The 20,126-nt window shown below is 37.9% G+C and overlaps 1 protein-coding gene across 2 annotated transcripts in view; it reads left to right on the top strand.

Moving 5' to 3' along the window:
• The window catches only part of CNTN1 (contactin 1), a 164,595-nt gene that overhangs the window by 97,467 nt on the left and 47,002 nt on the right, over positions 1-20,126 (top strand). For both annotated transcript variants that reach the window (XM_509005.9, XM_016923638.4), the window contains 3 exons: positions 9,430-9,500; positions 11,863-12,097; positions 15,936-16,039. In XM_509005.9, coding sequence (XP_509005.2) covers positions 9,430-9,500; positions 11,863-12,097; positions 15,936-16,039 — 410 coding nt within the window. The remainder of the gene's footprint in view (positions 1-9,429; positions 9,501-11,862; positions 12,098-15,935; positions 16,040-20,126) is intronic.

The following is a 20,126-nucleotide window of genomic DNA, read 5'->3' as shown; positions in this document are numbered from 1 at the left end:
GTCAGTGAGGTGTTAAAGACTCATTATTATGTGGGAGTCTGAGTCTCTTTAAAGCTCTCTAAGAATTTGCTTTATGAATCTGGGTGCTCCTGTCTTGGGTGTATACATATTTAGTATAGTTAGATTTTCTTGTTGAATTGAACCCTTTACCATTATGTAATTCCCTTCTTTGACTTTTTTGATCTTTATTGGTTTAAAGTCTGTTTTGTCAGAAACTAGGATTGCAAACCCTACTTTTTACTGTTTTCCATTTGCTTGGTGGATTTTTCTTCATCCCTTTATTTTGAGGCTATGAGTGTCATTGCATGTGAGATGGATCTCTTGAAGACAACATACCAATGGGTCTTGGTTCTTTATCCAGCTTGCCACTTTGTGTGTTTTAATTGGGGCATTTAGTCATTTACATTTAAGGTCACTGTTGATATGTGTGGATTTTACACTGTCATTATGACGTTAGCTGGTTATTTTGCAGACTTGTTTATGTGGTTGCTTTATAGTGTCACTGGTCTGTGTAATTCAGTGTGTTTTTGTGGTGTCTGGTGATGGTCTTTCCTTTCCATATTTAGTGATTCCTTCAGGAGCTCTTGTAAGGCAGGTCTGGTGGTAATAAATTCCTTCAGTGTTTGCTTATCTGAAAAGGATCTTATTTCTCCTTGGCTTATGAAGCTTAGTTTGGCTAGATATAGAATTCTGGTTTGGAATTTCTTTTCTGTAAGAATGTTGAATATTGGCCCCAAATCTCTTCTGGCTTGTAGGGCTTCTGCTGAAAGGTCCATTTTTAGTCTGATTGGCTTCCTTTGTAGTTGATCTGACCTTTCTCTCTAGCTGTCTTTAGCATTTTTTCTTTCATTTCAATCTTTAAAAATATGACGATTATGTGTCTTGGGGATGATCTTCTTGTGAAGGACCTTACTGTGGTTCTCTGCGTTTTCTGAGTTTGAATATCGGCCTCGCTAGTTAGGTTGGGGAAGTTCTCCTGGATGATATCCTGAAATATGGTTTCCAAGTTAGTTCCATTCTTCCCATCTTCTTTTCCAGGGACACCAATGAGTTGCAGATTCAGTCACATATTTTTTGAATTTTTTTCATTCCTTTTTATTCTTTTTTCTCTATTCTTGTCTGACTGTCTTATTTCAGAAAGCCAGTCTTCAAGCTCTGAGATTATTTCCTCTGCTTGGTCTATTCTGCTGTTGATACTTGTGATTGCATTATGAAATTCTTGTAGTGTGTCTTTTAGCTCTATCAGGTTGGTTACATTCTTTTCTAAACTATTTTTTCTGTCAGTTCCTTCATTGTTTTATAATTATTTTTAGCTTCCTTACCTTGGGTTACAGTATACTGTAGCTCAGTAATCTTCATTCCTGTGGATATTCTGTATTCTATTTCTGTGAATCCAGCCATCTGAGCCCAGTTCAAAACCTTTGCTGGAGAGGTGATTCCATCATTTGGAGGAAACGAGGCACTCTGGCTTTTTCAATTTTAAGCCTTCTCAGAGGATTCTTTTTCATCTTTGTGGGCTTATCTACCTTTAAGCTTTGAAATTGACGACCTTTGATTTTTTTTCTCTTTTATCCTATTTGATGACCTTGAGGGTTTGATTGTGGTATAAGGTAGATTCAGTCGACTAGCTTCTGCAAGATTTTATGGGGCCAACATTCACCTCCCAATTCCTGGACTGCATGCTATAACTCTGGGGGACTCGTATTGGGCCCTGACTTTGTCCTCTGGCTCCTCAAGGTTTGGAATCCACTGCACTGGAAGGGAGGGCTAAAGTGTAGCAGCTGTAGCAGAGTGCTAACAAGTGCTGGGGTGTCTGCCTCCCTGCAGGTGTTCACCACAGTGGCAGAGGCAACACAGCTGGGGGCGGGAGCAGAGGACCCCTGCTGGAGACTGTGTGTGGGCATGCTGGAGGTGGTATTAGCTCAGGGGCTGGGTGCTGGTGGGAAAAGTCTGGATGTCTTCTCTGTGTCCCCTAAGCAGGTGTGATCCACCATATAGTTCTGCATATAGTTTTATTTGTTTCTGTGCAATTAATGTACATACTTCACCAAAGAATTTACATAGATAATATCAGAAGTTTTCATGTAGGTATCTTTGAATCATAATTATTAGGAGCTACAATTCAGTAAAACGATACCTTGCTTTCAGCACTCTAAGGAAGATGTGGCTATTCCAAAATGGGAGGGCATTTGGGGACTAATATTTCATCTCTTTGAAATGTTAACAGATTTGTGGATGGTATGTCAGACTGAGTCAAAGCATTTGCATGGGAAAAGGTATGTCCTCTATAGAAACATGGACTTCATCCAGATGGCTGGGTAGCTGGGTGGTGCCCAGATTGCAGGAACAAACAATGAATACTTTATTCATCTGTACAAGGCCAGTTAGGTGCTAAGCATACAAATCCAATAAGGTACAGTGCTTACCTGAAGGAGTTTCAAGGAGAGAGAAAAACTTGGAGAGAATCAATGAAGAGGCCATTGGACTTGGCAGTTCAAAGCAGTTTTGTGTGTTTTTAAAGAGAAATTTCAGTTATTTAAAGAAATGGATATGAAGCAGCTATATCACCTGGGGTATATACCCTGGGGTTTGTCATCTTGCACCAGGAAAATTTAGGACATGGACTCACACGAGGAGTTTAGCAGCAGAGGTTTAATAGGCAGAAGAGAAGTGAAAGAGAAACAGTTTTCTCTATAGAGAGAGAGGGGTCCCTCAGTGGAAAAGACTGGCTGTCAGTTAATGTGCCGAATTTTATAGTCAGGTTTGAGGAGGTGGTGCCTGATTTACATAGGGCTCACAGATTGGTTTGATCAGGTATGACGTTCACATAATGCATGAGGAAGGTTGGTTGTCCCACTCTAATGTTAGCATGCAAATGGGCTTTCCAGTTGACTGGTGCCATCTTCTCTGCTTCTCACTGTACACTTGGCTGACAAAGGGAAGAGAAGATGGACCATCTTGAACATGTCTAGTCCTTACTTCCTGCCAGCATTCACCCATGCAAGCTCCCAGCTTGCTTGTTTATGTCTGCAGCTCAACTTTACAGGCTGCTCTTTGTTAGAAAGTGATTTGTGGCTGCCTTTCAATAAAAAGCAAAGCCTTACCAAGGACTCTCATTCAGTTACTTTCTGCCTAAGTGATTTCTTAACTTCTATATCGTTCCCCACTCTGGAGTGGTAACCCTAATTGCTGTTAGTGGTCATTTGAATGATGACTCTTTCTGGCAACTTCCTCCTATAAAGGGGCATTGTGTGGGGAACAGCAGCTATGGCTCCTCCTGGGGTCAATCTAAGGGTCCTTGGAAGAAAGGCATGTCCATGTATGGTTCTGTCTGCAGTACCATTTGGAGTTTGATTGTTTCTAAATGAGAAGAGATGAATGTTAGTTCGAATATGAGTATTAAGATTGCCACTATTAGTGGAGGTACTATAGGCCACAATCATAACAGTAGGGTTTGTTACCTGTCAGTCATTTTGATGAAATGAAATACTGGTTTGCTTCTACCAAATGTTGCTGTACTTTACCAGAAGTGTAGATATAAAAGCAACATTTTTTTTTCTTTGAGAAAAACATATATTCCCCCCTTGCTTTGCCATTAGGGGATAATTTCTGGTCTAGGTCATCTTTTATAACTTGCAATATGATTGGGAGAAATATGTTATTGGGTGGCTAGTGTAATTTTAGTGTTAACCCTAGCTAAATCTTTCCTGCAATTAATTCCTTCACAGCTTCCACCAACTATCTATGACATGCTTAAACTTTCTGGCTTGTCCTAAGCATCCTTTTTAAACAATCCACTATTCTTTTTAGGACATGTATTTACCATCCTTCTAATCCTTTCATGACTTCCATGAACCATCTATGACATGCTTAAACCTTCTGACTTGTCCTAAACATCTGTCTTTTAAACAACTAGCTATTTTCTTTAGGACAAGTATTTCTCATACAAGATCCCTTCTTATATAAAATCTCTTTCCTTTATAACCTTCTTTGCACCAAATGGTAGCATGAGCATGGAGAACTAAAAAAGCATATTTGGAGTCAGTGTAAATGTTAGCTACTTTTACCTTGCTTAACTCAAGTGCTCTTGTAAGAGCTCTCAGTTCAGCTGGTTGAGCACTTATGCCTGGAGTGAGAGACACACTTTCAATAACATTCAGAGTGACTACTGCATATCCTGCCTTCTTTACTCCTTGCTCTGTAAAGGAGCCTCTGTCCATGAAGAGGGTCCAATCTGGATTTTCTAGGGGAGTTTCCCTGAGATCTTCCCTGGCTGCATAGGTCTGTACCACAACTTGTTCACAGTCATATTCAGGTCCTCCAGTTCCCTTGGGGAGAAAGGTGACTGGGCTTAAGCAAAAACAAGTTTTTAACTGGATGGTGGAACCCTCTGATAGTAGGGCTTGATATTTAAGAAGCCTGCTGTCTGTTAACGAAAGGCTTTGCTTACAGGACAGTAATCTCACCACATTATATGGGGTATAAATAGTCATGTCATTTCCCAGGGTTAATTTGGAGGCTTCTGGGACCAGTAGGGCCACTGCAGCAATGGATCAGGGGCGTGCTGGCCATCCTTTAACCACCAAATTAAGTTCCTTACTCAGGTAACCCACTGGCTGTTGAGCTGGTCCACAGACCTGTGTTAAAACTCCCAGGGTCATTTCCTTCCTTTCTGATACATACAGATTGAAGGCCCTTCCTATGGAAAGGCTGTGACTATGGCCTTAATGAGATGGAAGTCCTGAAGTAGTCTTCATTCCCCATTGAGTTTTATGTGATCCTAACATTGAGGTGTTAAATGGGCTGCTTCAGGTTTTGAAGAGGCCCTGCATCTTCAGGTTATTAATAATGGCTTCTAGCCCTTTCCTAGCCTCTGGCTTCAGTGGATATTGTTTCTGGTTAGGAAAAGAAGTGGGATCCTTAAGATGGATCTGGACTGGCCTAGCAGTTACAGCTCAACTTATTGTTCCTTGAGTTGCCCACACTTCTGGATTGATATTAGCTTCTACCAGGGGGTGACAAAGAGTTTTTCCTGGGGCTATAAGGATGCTGGTCTGTGTGTAAGTAAAATATCTCTACCTAATAAAGGAGTGGAACTTTTTGGCATGATTAAAAAAGCATGTGTAAATAATAGGTTTCCCCATCTGCAACCTAAGGGGTTGTGAAAAATATTGAATTAGACTTTTTCCTGAAATGCCCTGTGATGCCTGGTCATGCTACAGAAAGAGGGGAGGCCTGGATTAGAGAGGAGAAGAGAGAGAGAGACTGGCTCTAGTGTTCACAAGGAGATCTACCTTCCTTCAATTTCCAGAACCACCCAGGGCTCCTGTGCTGTATGTTGGTTTGAGCCACTGGAGCTCCGGCACCCATCAATCCTGTTGGACCACCTGTGAGACTGGTTTGGAACCCGGTGACCTTCATCTCCGGGGGCAGTCCGACTTCCAATCGTTCCTTCCACAGGCTAGACAAGGTTAAGGTGGTTTTTTCTTGCTGCCTGGGCACTCTTTCTTAAAGTGCCCTGACTTGCTGCACCTATAGAAACTAGCAGATGTACATCAGGGATCCTGGGCTTTGTATGTCTGCAGAGCAGCTATTAGTGCCTCTGTCCTTCTCTTTTGCTTCCTCTCTTTCTCCTGGATCTCCTCCTCCTGGTCCCTATTATAAAACACCAAAGTGGTCACCCTTAGGAGGTTCTCCAAGATGCTATCTGATGCTATAGCCTCCTTCTGTATTTTCCTTCTAATATTGGGAGGTGCCTTTTTAATAAACTTGTCCCTTAGGATGAGCTGTCCTTGACTGATTCAGGGGATAAAGGTATGTTTTATGAGTGCCTATCAGTCTTTCCATAAAGGCTGAAGGATTCTCATCTGGTTTTGGTCTATCTTGGAAAGTATAGAGTAATTAATATATTTTGCCCTAGCTCTTCATAGGCCCTCCAATATGTACATTAAATGGTGTTTCCTTTTCCATCCATCTGTGGCATCACTGGTGTTCCAATTAGGGTTTTTTTTTTTTTTTAGAGGAACTGATTCCCTTCCTATCAGGAATGGTGTTTCCATTATTTCTCTGCCTTCCTTATCTCCTTTTTCCTTTTTAATCTACCACAGGAGACATGTTGTTCATCTCCAGAATTTTCTGCTGCCTGCAGAACTGCCTGCTTTTCCACCGTGGTTAGGATTTGGCTTAAGAGCAGCAAAACTTCTCTCCATGTGTGGTGAAACACTTGAGTTAAGTTTTGGAAGGGTTCTATATACCTGTCAGGATCGTCAGAAAATTGGCCTAAATCTTCCTTTATTTGCCTAAGATTCTGTAATGAGATGGGAACTTGAGGTGACCCCAAATAACGGGGATTCTCAGATGGCTCCTCTGGAAGTTGCTTTTCTAGTCTTAGGGAATCATTCCCTTTGGGCCTGCCTGATATGATTGCTACACTTGCAAAGGTCTAGTAAGAAGGCCATGCCCTTGTGCAAAAGAAAATGAGCCATTTTTTCTTCAAAGTCTCAGGATCAAAGGAGTCCCTGTGCTTCAGAATGCACTCCAGAGGAGTACAGGCCTTAGATGATAAAGAGAAGGAAAAAAAGGCATCCCTTTAGTCTCCTTCCTTTTGATGTGATCCAGGGTGGGAGAAAGACAGTGGGGGTGTCCCCCTGTTGTTTTCTCTCCATGGTTCCTGGCATCCTGGCACCTTGTTAAATGTGCTGCCCATGGTTGCAGGTGTGGCTTCCCCAGCCATGGAACCAGAGGAACTAAGTGGTGGGTTTTAGTCACCCTCACCCATGCAACTCTAGTCCTCTGCCTAGACTTGTCTGGCCTTTGGGGCTCTCTGAAAAATGGATCTTGGGAAAGACTATGTAACAGTTGCATTTGGGCAATTGTTGCACTCACCTCCTTAATGGAGGAAGCATGCTGGTTTGAGCTCTATATCCTGCTATTATGGCCCACGCTAAAGTGTTTACCCTTAGAGAATCGTTCCAGTTAACTTCTGACTTAAAATCCCCTTACTAATTAAGTACCATTCTAATTGGAGGCAGAATAGGTATCTTAAAAGAATGTAGGGACCAAATGGCCATTTTCCTGAAGGAAGGACAGTATTAAGACTAAAATTTGGTTTTGGAGGACATTTTACTCCTAATTGCTGAAGGCAGAGTTTTCCCATTCACAGAAACAGCATAAAGCCTGGTTTCTAGTAGAGAGGCATAAAAAGGGGAGAGAATTGGGAAGCTAGAGTGCTTGGGTAAAGGAGAGGATTCCTATTCCACTAGGTGGTGCTGCTGACTTTGAGATGCCATGTGCTCTCCAGACCAAGGGCAGAGTGACCTTGACATGCCATGTGCTCTCCAGATCAAGGGCAGAGAGAGAGACCTGGAAATGCCATGTGCTCTCTAGAACAAGGGCAGGGAGAGATGCTCACTGGGGGTACCCTCTGTTCCTAGAACATCACAAAAACACCTTCCCTTGAGCTATATGCCCATTTACTATGACATTCTCTGATCTTGCCAAGCAGGATTCCTTCCCTGAACTGTAAATCTTCCCACACATTGCATACACAGAGAGGATAAGAGTTATGACAGTTGCCAACAGGAAAGAAATAAATTATGATAGGAAAGTTGGAGATCTTGTGGCCAATAGCCCATCGGGGGGACAGAGGCTGGGGTCAGTCCAGTAGCCTTTGGATAACACCAGGGGTAGCCCCAGCCAGAAATCCTCAGTTGCTCCAGGACTTCTTCCAGCCCCACATGACAGCTAAGTACTCCATGAAAGGAAGCTGGTTCAAACATGGCCAATATGCCAAGCAACCCATGGGTTCTCCATGTTCTCCCCAGTAAGCCTGTCCCCCAAGTCTTATATGGCTGGCAGCCACGCTAATTATTTTATGGCTGAAGGGGGTCCAGTATTTGGTTTGATTTGGTTCTTAAATGGAGGCCAATAGCCTCGGAATGAAAGGACAGAGTTGGAGTCTGCTCCTCTACTCATTGTTTCAATTAATGTTGTACGCTGGTATCCTGGATGAGGTCCCCGATATGAAATGGCTATGTTGTCTGGGGTATATACCCTGGGATTCATCATCTCACACCAGGAAAACTTAGGACATGGACACACACAAGGAGTTTAGGAGTGGAGGTTTAATAGGCAGAAGAGAAGTGAAAGAGAAACAGCTCTCTTTCTGTAGAGGGAGAGGAGTCCCCAAGCAGAAAAGACTGGCTGGCGTTGAATGCACTGGATTTTATAGTCAGGTTTGAGGAGGTGGTGTCTGATTTACATAGGGCTCACAGATTGATTTGATCAGGTATGATATTTACATAGTGCGTGGGGAAGGATGGTCACTGTACCCTAATCTTATTATGCAAATAGGCTTTCCAGTTGATCAGTGACATCTTGTCTGCTTCTTACTGTACATGTGACTGAGAAAGAAAAGGGAAGATGGAGCCGCCATCTTGAACATGTGTAGTCCGTAGTTCCTGCCGGCATTCACCCGTTCAAGCTCCCAGCTTGCTTGTTTATGTCTGCAGCTCGACTTTACAGGCTGCTCTTTCTTAGAAAATGATTTGGGGCTGCTTTTCATTAAAAAGCAAAGCCTTACCAAGGACTCCCATACCCTTACTTTCTGCCTCAGTGATTTCTTCTTAACTCCTATATTGGATATATTGTGGGTTGTTAAAAAGTGATTATGGAGTGAAGTACAAAAAAAAAAAAATAGCCATATATCAGTTCTTCCATGCAGTACAGTGGCAGAAAAGGATATGATGGCTTGGGGATTAAGAAGAAAGCAGTATGACAGAAAGATTTTTAAGATCAGAGACTACAAAGGGTCTTTCTAGCAGGGAAACTGATACTACAAGATGATATAAGAGAACGGGGGAGAGAGTACTTTGGAGTCACTGACGGCGCAGTTTCAGAAAAAATTGGGGAATTGAAAGTGAGAGCATAAGAGACGATATTAGATTTCTAATATTTCTAGATGTTTGGGGAAACATTATCCAATACAAATGCATGGTTTCTTAACATTTATTTGTAGAATGAAGCATGAAACTAACACAACATTAAGTTGTTAGAAGTTCATAGGCTTCAAAAGTAAAAGTGGCAAAATCTTTTCCCAACAGTCTATGTAATCTTTCAAAATCATACTAACTGAAAGGACAGAAAAAATAAAAAGATGTGGAAGCAAATTTGCTTCACTATCCTTTGCTGAGGGAAATGGGCACACTTCCTATGGCACCAAATCAATTTTTATCTTGGCAGAAAAACTGATTATTACAGCTACTGTGAGCCATTGTTATTATAATTGAGTGGATCATTTGTCCAGTATGTTTTTCCTAGTAAAAGAAAAACATTTGTGGTTTCTGTGGTGAATAAGAATTCTAACACCAGGAAAAAAATGCAGGCCCTCTTTTTGTTGTTGTTTTGCATATATTTGTTTGTTTGTTTCAGCACCAAATGTGGCTCCTTCAGATGTAGGAGGTGGAGGTGGAAGAAACAGAGAGCTGACCATAACATGGGCGGTAAGTATTGATGAGTTGCACATATTATAGGTTGCTGTATCTATATTTAACTTCCACCCCATTTTGTTTCTTGAAATAAATTGAGATGAAAGTGAATGCCTACTGTACAAGCAAGAATATATTACTATTTTTTTTCTTAAATGCAAATCAGATTTTATCTGGCTTACTGTGGCTAAGTGTGTAGCTCCTATGCAAGAATGAATCCTGGATGCTAAGATCTGTTAGCCTAGGTGATTAAACATTCAGCTGTCTGATTCCAGAGATACTTTGATCATTGTAGTCTGGTAATCTAATTGTAATTTTAAACATTGTCTCTGGACATTCTAAATTCCAAAGATTCCATTTACAAACTTTGTATCAAAACCCATTTTTAAATTGGAGACTGCCTCCTCACTTGAAGCTTACTTTGATCACTGGTGTAATCTAGCATGATAGGTCAGTCTTAGAAGTCACCCATGGGACTAGTTACTGAGGTATCCAGAGCATTTTATTACAGTTTCATGAGTCAAAGAGTTCTGTATCAGAGACTACAATCTCTAGAAAACAATACATCTTGGCTGGATTTTTGAAATAGGAAAGATATTGGGACGGGTGGGAAAAGTTGTCTGACAAAACTGTCTGACTTAGACATCTGGCATTTATCCAGATAACATGGTTTATACAGATTCATTTATTCATTAAATACACTTAGTGTTGAATCACTGCAGATAGTCAAAGAGCACAATTTAGGCTCCAAAGGATTTTGAAGACTGTGGAAAAAATAACAGGTTTTATTCTTTTCATCGGTCAAATGGATTTATTTAATAAGTGAATGTTTAGCAAAACTTGACTCACTGTGTGCTTTGTAGTCATTTTCTATATTTAGCATTTAAATCACATTTTAAAGCAAGATCTAGCAAAAAAAATCTGCTAATCTGAATCTTAAAATATTTATTTCTAAGTTTTACTGCCAATGAAATGTCCAAAAAATGCAAATATTATAAAAATTAGAACATTTCGCTCTTTCTCTTATGGCTTGATTTTTATAAATTCTGTGGATATCTGCTACAGAATAAGATGGGCCTTATAAAAAATTCAGTATTGGAAATTCTCCTCCAAAGATTCAAATGCAAGTTTCTGGAGATAGAGCCCGAGAGTTGTTATTTTTGAAATTTTCATAGCTGATTCTGTTATACTCTAAATTCCAAAAACTAAGTAGAGAACTATCAATAAGAAAAATGTTTAAACTATTGTAGAAATGTTAGGCTATACTATCTAATAACCTAAAATCACATACCTATACAGCTTCTACCATTTGACCTTTACACATTTCTATATCTTCCTATTTAATATAAGTATGTCCAAGCAATAGTGTTATATTTACTTCAAGGTTTTGCCTCAAGACATCTTAAATTTGATTTTCTGGTTAAAAAAAAAAAAGGAAATATACAATGTGCACATTTACCTAAATTGCCAAAAAAGGCTAACTGACAAGTACTCACTAGAAGTAGCTGTAAGTCAGTTTTTATTAATAATAGGTGATTAGGGCTGACATAGACTTCTTTATAAGGCAATTGACATGAGTGATAAGAAACCTTGAGAAAATGATGAAAAACCAAGCACTTGCTTTAGAATTGGAGATAGAAACCCAAAGCCATCCCCCTACAAATGAGTGCAATATTGTCCCTTCTTCCTTGTCACCTACTTTTATTCCTCTTACCAGTTTCTTTTCGATAACAAGGTAGATATTCTAGGCTAGAGTCTTATATAACTCTCTTACCATTGCCTTTCAATTCTAATGAAATTCATTTGCTCATCCCTTTAATACATATTACTTGAAGCCCTGTTCTAGGTGCTAGGGATAAAGAGGAAAACAAAACTGACAAAAACGCTGCCTTCATAAAACGTGTATTCTAGTAGTTGAGAGAGACAATAAAGTAGATAAATAAGTAAATTGTATAGACTTTGTTAGGGTTAAAGAAAATAGGTAGGGTGTGGGACATGAAGCATTGTGTTGGAGTCTTGCAGTGGCAGAACCTGTGGTCAGAGAAAACATCGAGGTGATTTTACCTCGGGAAAGTGAAGGGGTGGGAGGAGTCACATAACATCTAGGAGAACATTCTAGGCAGAAGAAACTGAAAGGAAAAAGGCCCGGAGTGGGAGGCCCCTGAGGTGTTCTAGGAGTAGCGAGGCTACGATTTGGTAAATAAGATTATCCCATGTTTAAGCATGTTTTTCCTCTGACATTTGGAACCAGCACTAATGTATGAACTGTGTATGTTTTTACAAAGAGCACGCCTCCGTGTGTGTCATTATCCCCATAGCATTTCCTCCCTGTTACCTGTATTACTAAAACCTACTCAATCTTTTAATTTCTATCTAGCCTTTGTCAAGAGAATACCACTATGGCAACAATTTTGGTTACATAGTGGCATTTAAGCCATTTGATGGAGAAGAATGGAAAAAAGTCACAGTTACTAATCCTGATACTGGCCGATATGTCCATAAAGATGAAACCATGAGCCCTTCCACTGCATTTCAAGTTAAAGTCAAGGCCTTCAACAACAAAGGAGATGGACCTTACAGCCTAGTAGCAGTCATTAATTCAGCACAAGACGGTAGGTAAAAGAAAGACCTTCTTACCTGAGGAGGGAGGAAAAACGTATTTCTCTAGTAGGCATTTAGTTTGTTTCCTTTCAGGCCTTACTTATTAAGATCTTTTTATAGCATTATGCATTTAGTAAATGAGTACTATTTTGAACCAAATTAAACATCACCCTCTTCATCTAAATGATGAGAATGTTGCTAGAGTATTTTTCATCATTTAGATCATGTCCATGGTATTAGGAAATCCCCATTAAAATAATTGGCTCTGACTTCCATTTTTGGGCTCTTGATTATAATTTTGTAGTCAGAAACTCTCCATACTTGAACAGAATCTCAACATGTCTGTATATTCATAAAGTTTATAATTTAAAACTTCTATAATATGGCCGGGCGCGGTGGCGCATGCCTGTAATCCCAGCACTTTGGGAGGCCGAGGCAGGCAGATCACGAGGTCAGGAGATCGAGACCATCCTGGTGAACACGGTGAAACCCCGTCTCTACTAAAAATACAGAAAAATTAGCCGGGCGTGGTGGTGGCCACCTGTAGTCCCAGCTACTTGGGAGGCTGAGGCAGGAAAATGGCATGAACCTGGGAGGCGGAGCTTGCAGTGAGCTGAGATCGTGCCACTGCACTCCAGCCTGGGCAACAGAGCGACACTCCATCTCAAAAAAAAAAAAAAAAATTAGCTGGCCATGGTGGCAGGTGCCTGTAGTCGCAGCTACTCGGGAGGCTGAGGCGGGAGAATGGCGTGAACCCGGGAGGCGGAGCTTGCAGTGAGCCGAGATCACGCCACTGCACTCCAGAGTGGGGGACAGAGCAAGACTCCGTCTCAAAAAAAAAAAAAAAAAAAAAAAAAAAAAAAAAAAAAAAAAAAAAAAAAAAAAAAAAAATTCTGTAACGTATATATTATATATATTATTTGTAAAACGGCCCCAAATTCTAACCTAAAAATGTGTTTAATTGTAGCATTTACGTAACTTTTTATTACAATACAGAACACAAATTTTTTAAAAGGGAATCTAGACATAATTATATGAAAAAGAGGTCAGTTGAAATTGTTTTCTTGAAAAGGGAAAAATTTGTCCTGTAGGGCATTTAGGAAAAAAACAATGCTAATACCAGCTCTTTTTGTTTTTCTAGAAACTTTAACTTAACTAAGCATGGTCATAGAAGACTTTATATATTTATACAAATGATACACAGTTTTAGATTGAGCATAATTACATTATTTTCTCTTATTTCTGTTTAAGCTGCTATACTTTTGTTATTTATATTCTTGTTAAAAATAATACCTTTCTGGCCTGGCATGGTGGCTCACGCCTGTAATCCCAGCACTTTGGGAGGCTGAGGCAGGCGGATCACCTGAGGTTGGGAGTTCGAGACCAGTGTGACCAACATGGAGAAGCCCTGTCTCTACTAAAACTACAAAATGAGCCAGGATTGGTGGCACATGTCTGTAATGCCAGCTACTTGGGAGGCTGAGGCAAGAGAATCGCTTGGACCCAGGAGGTGAAGTTGCCGTGAGCCGAGATCAGGCCACTGCACTCCAGCCTGGGCAACAAAAGCGAAAGTCCATCTCAAAAAATAAAAAATAAAAAAAAAAAAAAAATAATAATAATAATAGCTTTCTTTATTCATGTGCACTGTGTAAATAATTAATGACTAGAAAAACAAATAGAGATGTCATTGCCTTCTGATCTTTGGCAATGTACATTTACCCTTGGCCAAGTTTCTCTTTGCACATGTGTGAGAAGCACAAATAGAAGAGCTTGAAAACTAAAGGCGTGTGAGGTACTCTTCTATTATTAGAGGAAATGGGCTCTATTGGTTCACCCAACTTCCATTGTTTTCACTCCAAAATAGACATTTAGCCATGCCTTATACCTCAACAGAAATTCTCATGTATATTCGTCAGTCACAGAATTACTAGTTTTAGTATTTGTTAAAAATGTAATATATAATTAAATCATCCTATGATCTTTACTTTTATTAAACGCCATTGTATTCTATATATGTATGTCATAATACCATGTCATATGTCTTAAATATACATAACAAAATTTAATATAAAAGGTAGTTATTCATATATGTAAAAGTATATATGTGTGTATATATAAGTATATATGTATATATTTAAAATTATATATATACTTTTTACTATATTTTTTACTGCATACAAAAGTATGTGTATTTTAATATATGTGTGTGTGTGTGTATGTGTATGTGTGTATTTTTTTACTTTTAAGTTAGCACAACCAAATATGTCAAAAGAATAAAATGTAGAAATAATTTGTTTATTATCAAACAGTGGAAAAGTCCTGATGACAAACTTATATTCTCTATGCTTGTGCTCATTCAGCAGAAATATGATAACTTGGCTGAGCGCAGTGGCTCATGCCTATAATCCTAGCACTTTGGGAGGTCGAGGTGGGTGGATCACCTGAAGTCAGGAGTTTGAGACTAGCCTGACCAACATGGAGAAACCCTATCTCTACTAAAAATACAAAATTAGCCAGGTGTTGTGGCACAAGCCTGTAATCTCAGCTACTCAGGAGGCTGAGGCAGGAGAATCACTTGAACCTGGGAGGTGGAGGTTGTGGTGAACCGAGATCGCGCCATTGCACTCCAGCCTGGGCAACAAGAGCGAAACTCCATCTCAAAAACAAAACAAAACAAAACAAAACAACAATGAAATATGATGACTTCACTCAGTTTTAATAATTTGAAGAACGAGTACATCTTACAGATAAAATGAGTGTCTTAAGCATTTTACAAGTTACCTTCTCACCTTTTTACTGCTTTACTCGATGCTAAAATAAGTTTTCAGGCAAATAGCTTGTCATCTATTTAGTCATGGCTATTTGTATTTAATTATATTTCTTTCCTAAATATTTCATGAGTCTCATAAAACTTTCATGTGTTGAAACTTGTATAAGTGTTAATCTCTTCTTCCACTGCTGAGAAATCAATCATAGTGCTACACGTTTGGCTTGTTTTGGAAAGTCAACAGTGTTCATGTGTAGAACATTTTTAAACATTAAATAGGATTATGGCATTTTAATGAAAGACAATAAAAATTGATCACCCCTGCTTAAAGCCTTCATTGGTTTCTTTGTGTAAATTTCATAAGGGATGTCAGTTACTTTTTTTCCGTGAACAGAGACCTTTTTGACACATGTTTGACTTGATACCCAGTTGGAAGATTAGACATATAAAAGCTTTCTTGAGCCCAGAAAACAGTGGATGTTACAACTTGTTTCAAAGGCTCTTAAAATTTTTTTTTTAAAGATCTTAGCTTGAACATAAAAAGGGAAGTTTTATTAATAATATTGCTGTTTATAGTTAGTTCACACAAATAGCAAATAAGAGAAAATGTATTATATTGAACAATTTTCTATAATTCCAAATTTCTTATTTCTGATAATATAGAGTTGATAGCTAAATATTAATAATTTTAATTTGCATCAACAGGCTTTCTTAAGCATATCAGTTGAGAGAAATTAAAAAAATAGTTTTTTTTTGCTCATAGATGTAATAGAAATTGATGAAACTTTCTGTATTTGGTAAAAGTGTGTGTGGGAATGTGTATGTGTATATGTCTATATTAACATTTATGTAAATGAATGTGTGTGTGCACATGTATCACTAATGCCATAAAATAAAGTAACATTAGAAAAATACAGGAAGAGGTAATAAAATAATTGCACTTAGTTTGAAAATATTAAAGCTATTTTAGAAACATTAAAATTAAAGTATGGTCCAACATCATTCATATAGCAAATGATGCTATTCGAATGTCTTAAATGTAAATATCTCACTAATAATATAATGTTCTCATAAAATTTCAGCTCCCAGTGAAGCCCCAACAGAAGTAGGTGCAAAAGTCTTATCATCTTCTGAGATATCTGTTCATTGGGAACATGTTTTAGAAAAAATAGTGGAAAGCTATCAGGTACGTTAAATTTTTATCAAACTAAATACATTTATTCATAAATATATAAGCATACGTTTTCAAATGTGTTGTATGTTTCAATGTCCCATTAATTTATGTGGCAACTAATACTTTATTCTCTGTGTCTAGTATTGTGGTCATATATAAGTTAATTGTTAAGAATAAAACAGGGGTTCCTAACTGGCCTATCTAGGGGAGATGTAAAGAAACCTAAGTCCTGGCAAACAATTGGCCAAAATAAAAACTATGGTAATAACACTTATGATTACCCAAGGTCTTTTTAGGAAAACATTCTCATAAAAAGCTAGTGAATCTCAAGTTTTTTGGAAAGCATTTTGGTAATTTATAGAAGCATCCTGAAAATAGTCATCCTCTTTGAGTCAGTAGTTCCATTACGAAAAGTCCCTCCAAAGTAAACAATTTTAAATATACCGAATATGTCTCATGTTATCTATGAAGTAACAATCAAAATGACCCAAATAAAACTTCCCTTGAGCTTAATTTTAAAGAACCAGTAAGAATCAGTCAGATGCAAATGAGAAAACTTGTCTTAGTCAAGGGAGTAAAAACTGGAAAATCAAAACTAGAGAGATTAGTTAGGGTCTTTAATACAATGCTAATGCAATTTAGACTGAGTTTTGTAGGAAATGTGAAATCATCATCTCACATTTTTAAGTGCAAGAAGTGAAAATTCAAAGGAATTAACATGGTTTTTCCTTTACAGATGAGCAAATGGATACCAAAGAGATTTGACAACTTGCCTGAGTTGTCACTTACAGAAAGTGTCAGAGCAGTGTCTAAAACTCAAGTTGTCTGATTCAAAGTTTGGGGTTTTATTGCCACACATCACAGACTTCCCTGTTTTTTTTTTCAGTGAGTGCTGTCTAGGGCTGCCTCTCCACCTACCCCACTCCCCCAGCCAGCTTGCATTCTCAGCTTCAGCACCCTCCCTTCTCCCTTGTCCATGGAATATTAGCCCCATGAGGGCAGGGTATTGTTCTATGCTCAGTGCCATGCAAGACTAGTGCTGAGCACCTGGCAGGCTCTAAATAGATATTCATTGAATACTGATAGGAATAATGAAGTATGATTAAATAAAATGTTACAATTGGGCTTTCTCAAGGCCATGTTTCTGAGATGTAGCTGTAAAAGAAACTCAAGGCTTTGAGCAGACACACCCAGACCAAAAGGAAGCTTTTTTTTTTTTTTTTTTTTTTTTTGGCACAATAGGTTATAATTTGGGAAGATCTTAAAGAGCCCTCAGATCATCTATGCAAGGGTTCAGCTGAATTTATTACAGAACACAGAAGAGTAGACTGGGAATAATTAGACTGAGAATACCCAATATTCATAACTTACTAACCTGACAATTGTGTTTGTGGCTAGTAGGAAAGAGAGAAATTCACTAGATGTTACAAACCCCTGTAATAAATACGCCTGAGGTATCTTTGGGAGAAGACATCAATGTGTAGAGCTTGGAAAGTAAAATTTTGGAGCACAGGATTTTTTTCTTCTTTTATATTATTTATTTCTAACTAATAAATATCGAAAAAAGGATAATTTAACATATAACCCATATCATTGAGTCAAAATGCCAAATATATGACATATTTTACTTTATTTAAAACATGCTAGAAAATTATATATTATCTTTGTTAATGCCAAGAATTATATATTGACGATTTGCTTACTTTTAACAAGAAGAAGACAAAAGAAATAAGAGGTAGGAAGCAACATAGTGGAACCAATGATTCAGATAATAATTAAATTAAATATGCTTTTTTAATTGGGAACTAAACCTTGATTAAGGATTTTCACATAGTCAGTAAAAAGTAATCTTTATCAAAGAAGATTTTTTTCAAATGATAATTTCAAGGGAAAAGTATGTACCATGAGGAGTTGGTTTCACAGATGTCTGACCTTTTCCAACTTACATTAAGTAAAAACTTATGCACTTTGCTGCTGAGCAAACATGGGTTTATATTTCAGCTCTGTCACTTAAGAATTTTGTAGAAAATTGATTTGAACTTTGAGTTTCCTCACCTATAAAGTGAGAAAGTAACCACTGCCTCATAGAACTGTTATGTGAAAGATATTAAATAACCTGTATTTAAGAATTTTCCCTGTTTATGTCATTGGGCATTCCAAGATGGTGGTGATGATGATGATGCTGATGGCAGTGAGGAAGATGATGATGATGTTAATGATGAAAAGACTGATAACACGTCTTGAGTTCTTATTGTGCTAAACACTTAACTAAGCTCATTTTATTAAATCCACACAACCCTAGAGGATAGACACTATTATTATCCCTATTTTAGAGATGAAGAACTTGAGGATTAGAAATGTTTGTCTGAGTAATAATTGTCATAATCAGATTTTAATCTAGTTCTTGCCTCTCCAGAGAACGGTTGATTAAAATTGCTGGAAGTAAATCATAGAATTATTCTTTCCATTCATTCTTTCTTAAAATCCTTTTAAACCTTTTACACAGGGTCTTGGATATCAAAGAGACAAGCACGAACACTTAAAAGAGAAAAATCCATATTATTTATTGTTCTGCAGGAAATGCTCCTGTGACTGTGGCCGGTAGGGGGGAGGGGGTTCTTGACTGACTATAATGTGGTTATTGTTTCCATTTTAAAATATGATGGGAGAAGCCAATGGTTTAACAAGATAGATGATGGTGAAAACCAATACCCCAATGCACTTCCCATGAAAATGTACGATGGATCTCTATTTTTCTGTGTATAAAGATACACAGAAAGAAAGCAGCACATTGAAAACATAAAATATAAAGCTGGAAAGCCCTGACTCCTGCCTGATTGACACCATCTCAAGGTTCATTTCCTGACATTTCAAATGAGAATTGTGAGCAATTGAATTTAAAGACAATCTCTTCCCTTGTGGTTTTAAAGTGTATCTCAGTAGAATGTTTATGTCACTTAGTATTTTTTTAACTTACTTGGTTAAAGAGCTCCCCACTTTCAATCTTAATACCCAGCGAGTTTTTCTATAGTGTAGGTAAGCTAGAAGAATACAAGAAGTCTTTCTTATCAAGGGCATTTTGGAACTTTGGGCTCTTGCCCAGGAATCCACAAAAGACTTAGTTTGCTCACACAGTGGGTAAAATATTCACGTAATTAATTTAACAAAAATGAGTAAAATAGGCTACCAGGAATAATGAATGCAAAAACTTTAGCAGCTGAATTAGAGATTAATGCAGATGACTGATTTCAGTCATCATAAAAGATGAACAATCCTGTATAGTCTACTCAAATATTTTTAAAGTTTAAATTATTATGGTGAGCTGAAACTGATTACTTAGAAAGTGCTTTATTTTCTTATTTTGGAGAAGACATCCATTTTGGTCTGGATCTCTTTGAAACAGAGCCTCAAACAAAGATGTGGAGAAAGGTTGTTTATTATTGTTGTTAATTGTTTGTTTTCAATATGATCCTAGGAAGCAGGTATGAGGAAAAGGCAGAGTGAACAGGAAAGAGGGGAGCTCAGATAAAAATGTGCTATTTGTCTTGTTGGCAACCACTGTGGGCAACTGGTACTCCATCCCTTGAGACCTTTGAGGAGTTTTATAAATGTGCCTCTGAAGCTGCCCTGCCTGGGATGAAAAGGGAAGCATTCATCCACTTCTGAATGTTCAGAAATGTGCTCATTCAACACATAAACCTCACTTTTGTGAAGTGAATTTGAGCCATCCTGTTGCACTTCATAATAGTTTCTTACATGTTTATGTAAATAAAAAATGCAGGAGTATATTATTATTAGACATTTTAATCTAGGCATTTTGGTTAATTGTGAAATTACAATCCCGTTATTTTATAGACAGGGCATCTAAAATATGTAAAATTTCAGGATAGTTACAAATAATCCTTTTCTTTTTATTCTTATATTACATATAACATATTTTTATTCATTTTATTCATACCTTAGGTATAATTATAAATCTTGAATGCAAAAAAAGCCTTTATTTAAAGATGAAAATTATAATCCATAACTTTTCTTAAACTTTAAGAGAAAAAGAATCCTGTAATTATTTGACAAAAGTAATCATTTCTAATAAAAAAAT

The sequence above is a fragment of the Pan troglodytes genome, chromosome 10, assembly GCF_028858775.2.
Source record: "Pan troglodytes isolate AG18354 chromosome 10, NHGRI_mPanTro3-v2.0_pri, whole genome shotgun sequence".
Lineage (NCBI taxonomy): Eukaryota > Metazoa > Chordata > Mammalia > Primates > Hominidae > Pan > Pan troglodytes.
This window is presented reverse-complemented; position numbering and strand designations above follow the sequence as displayed.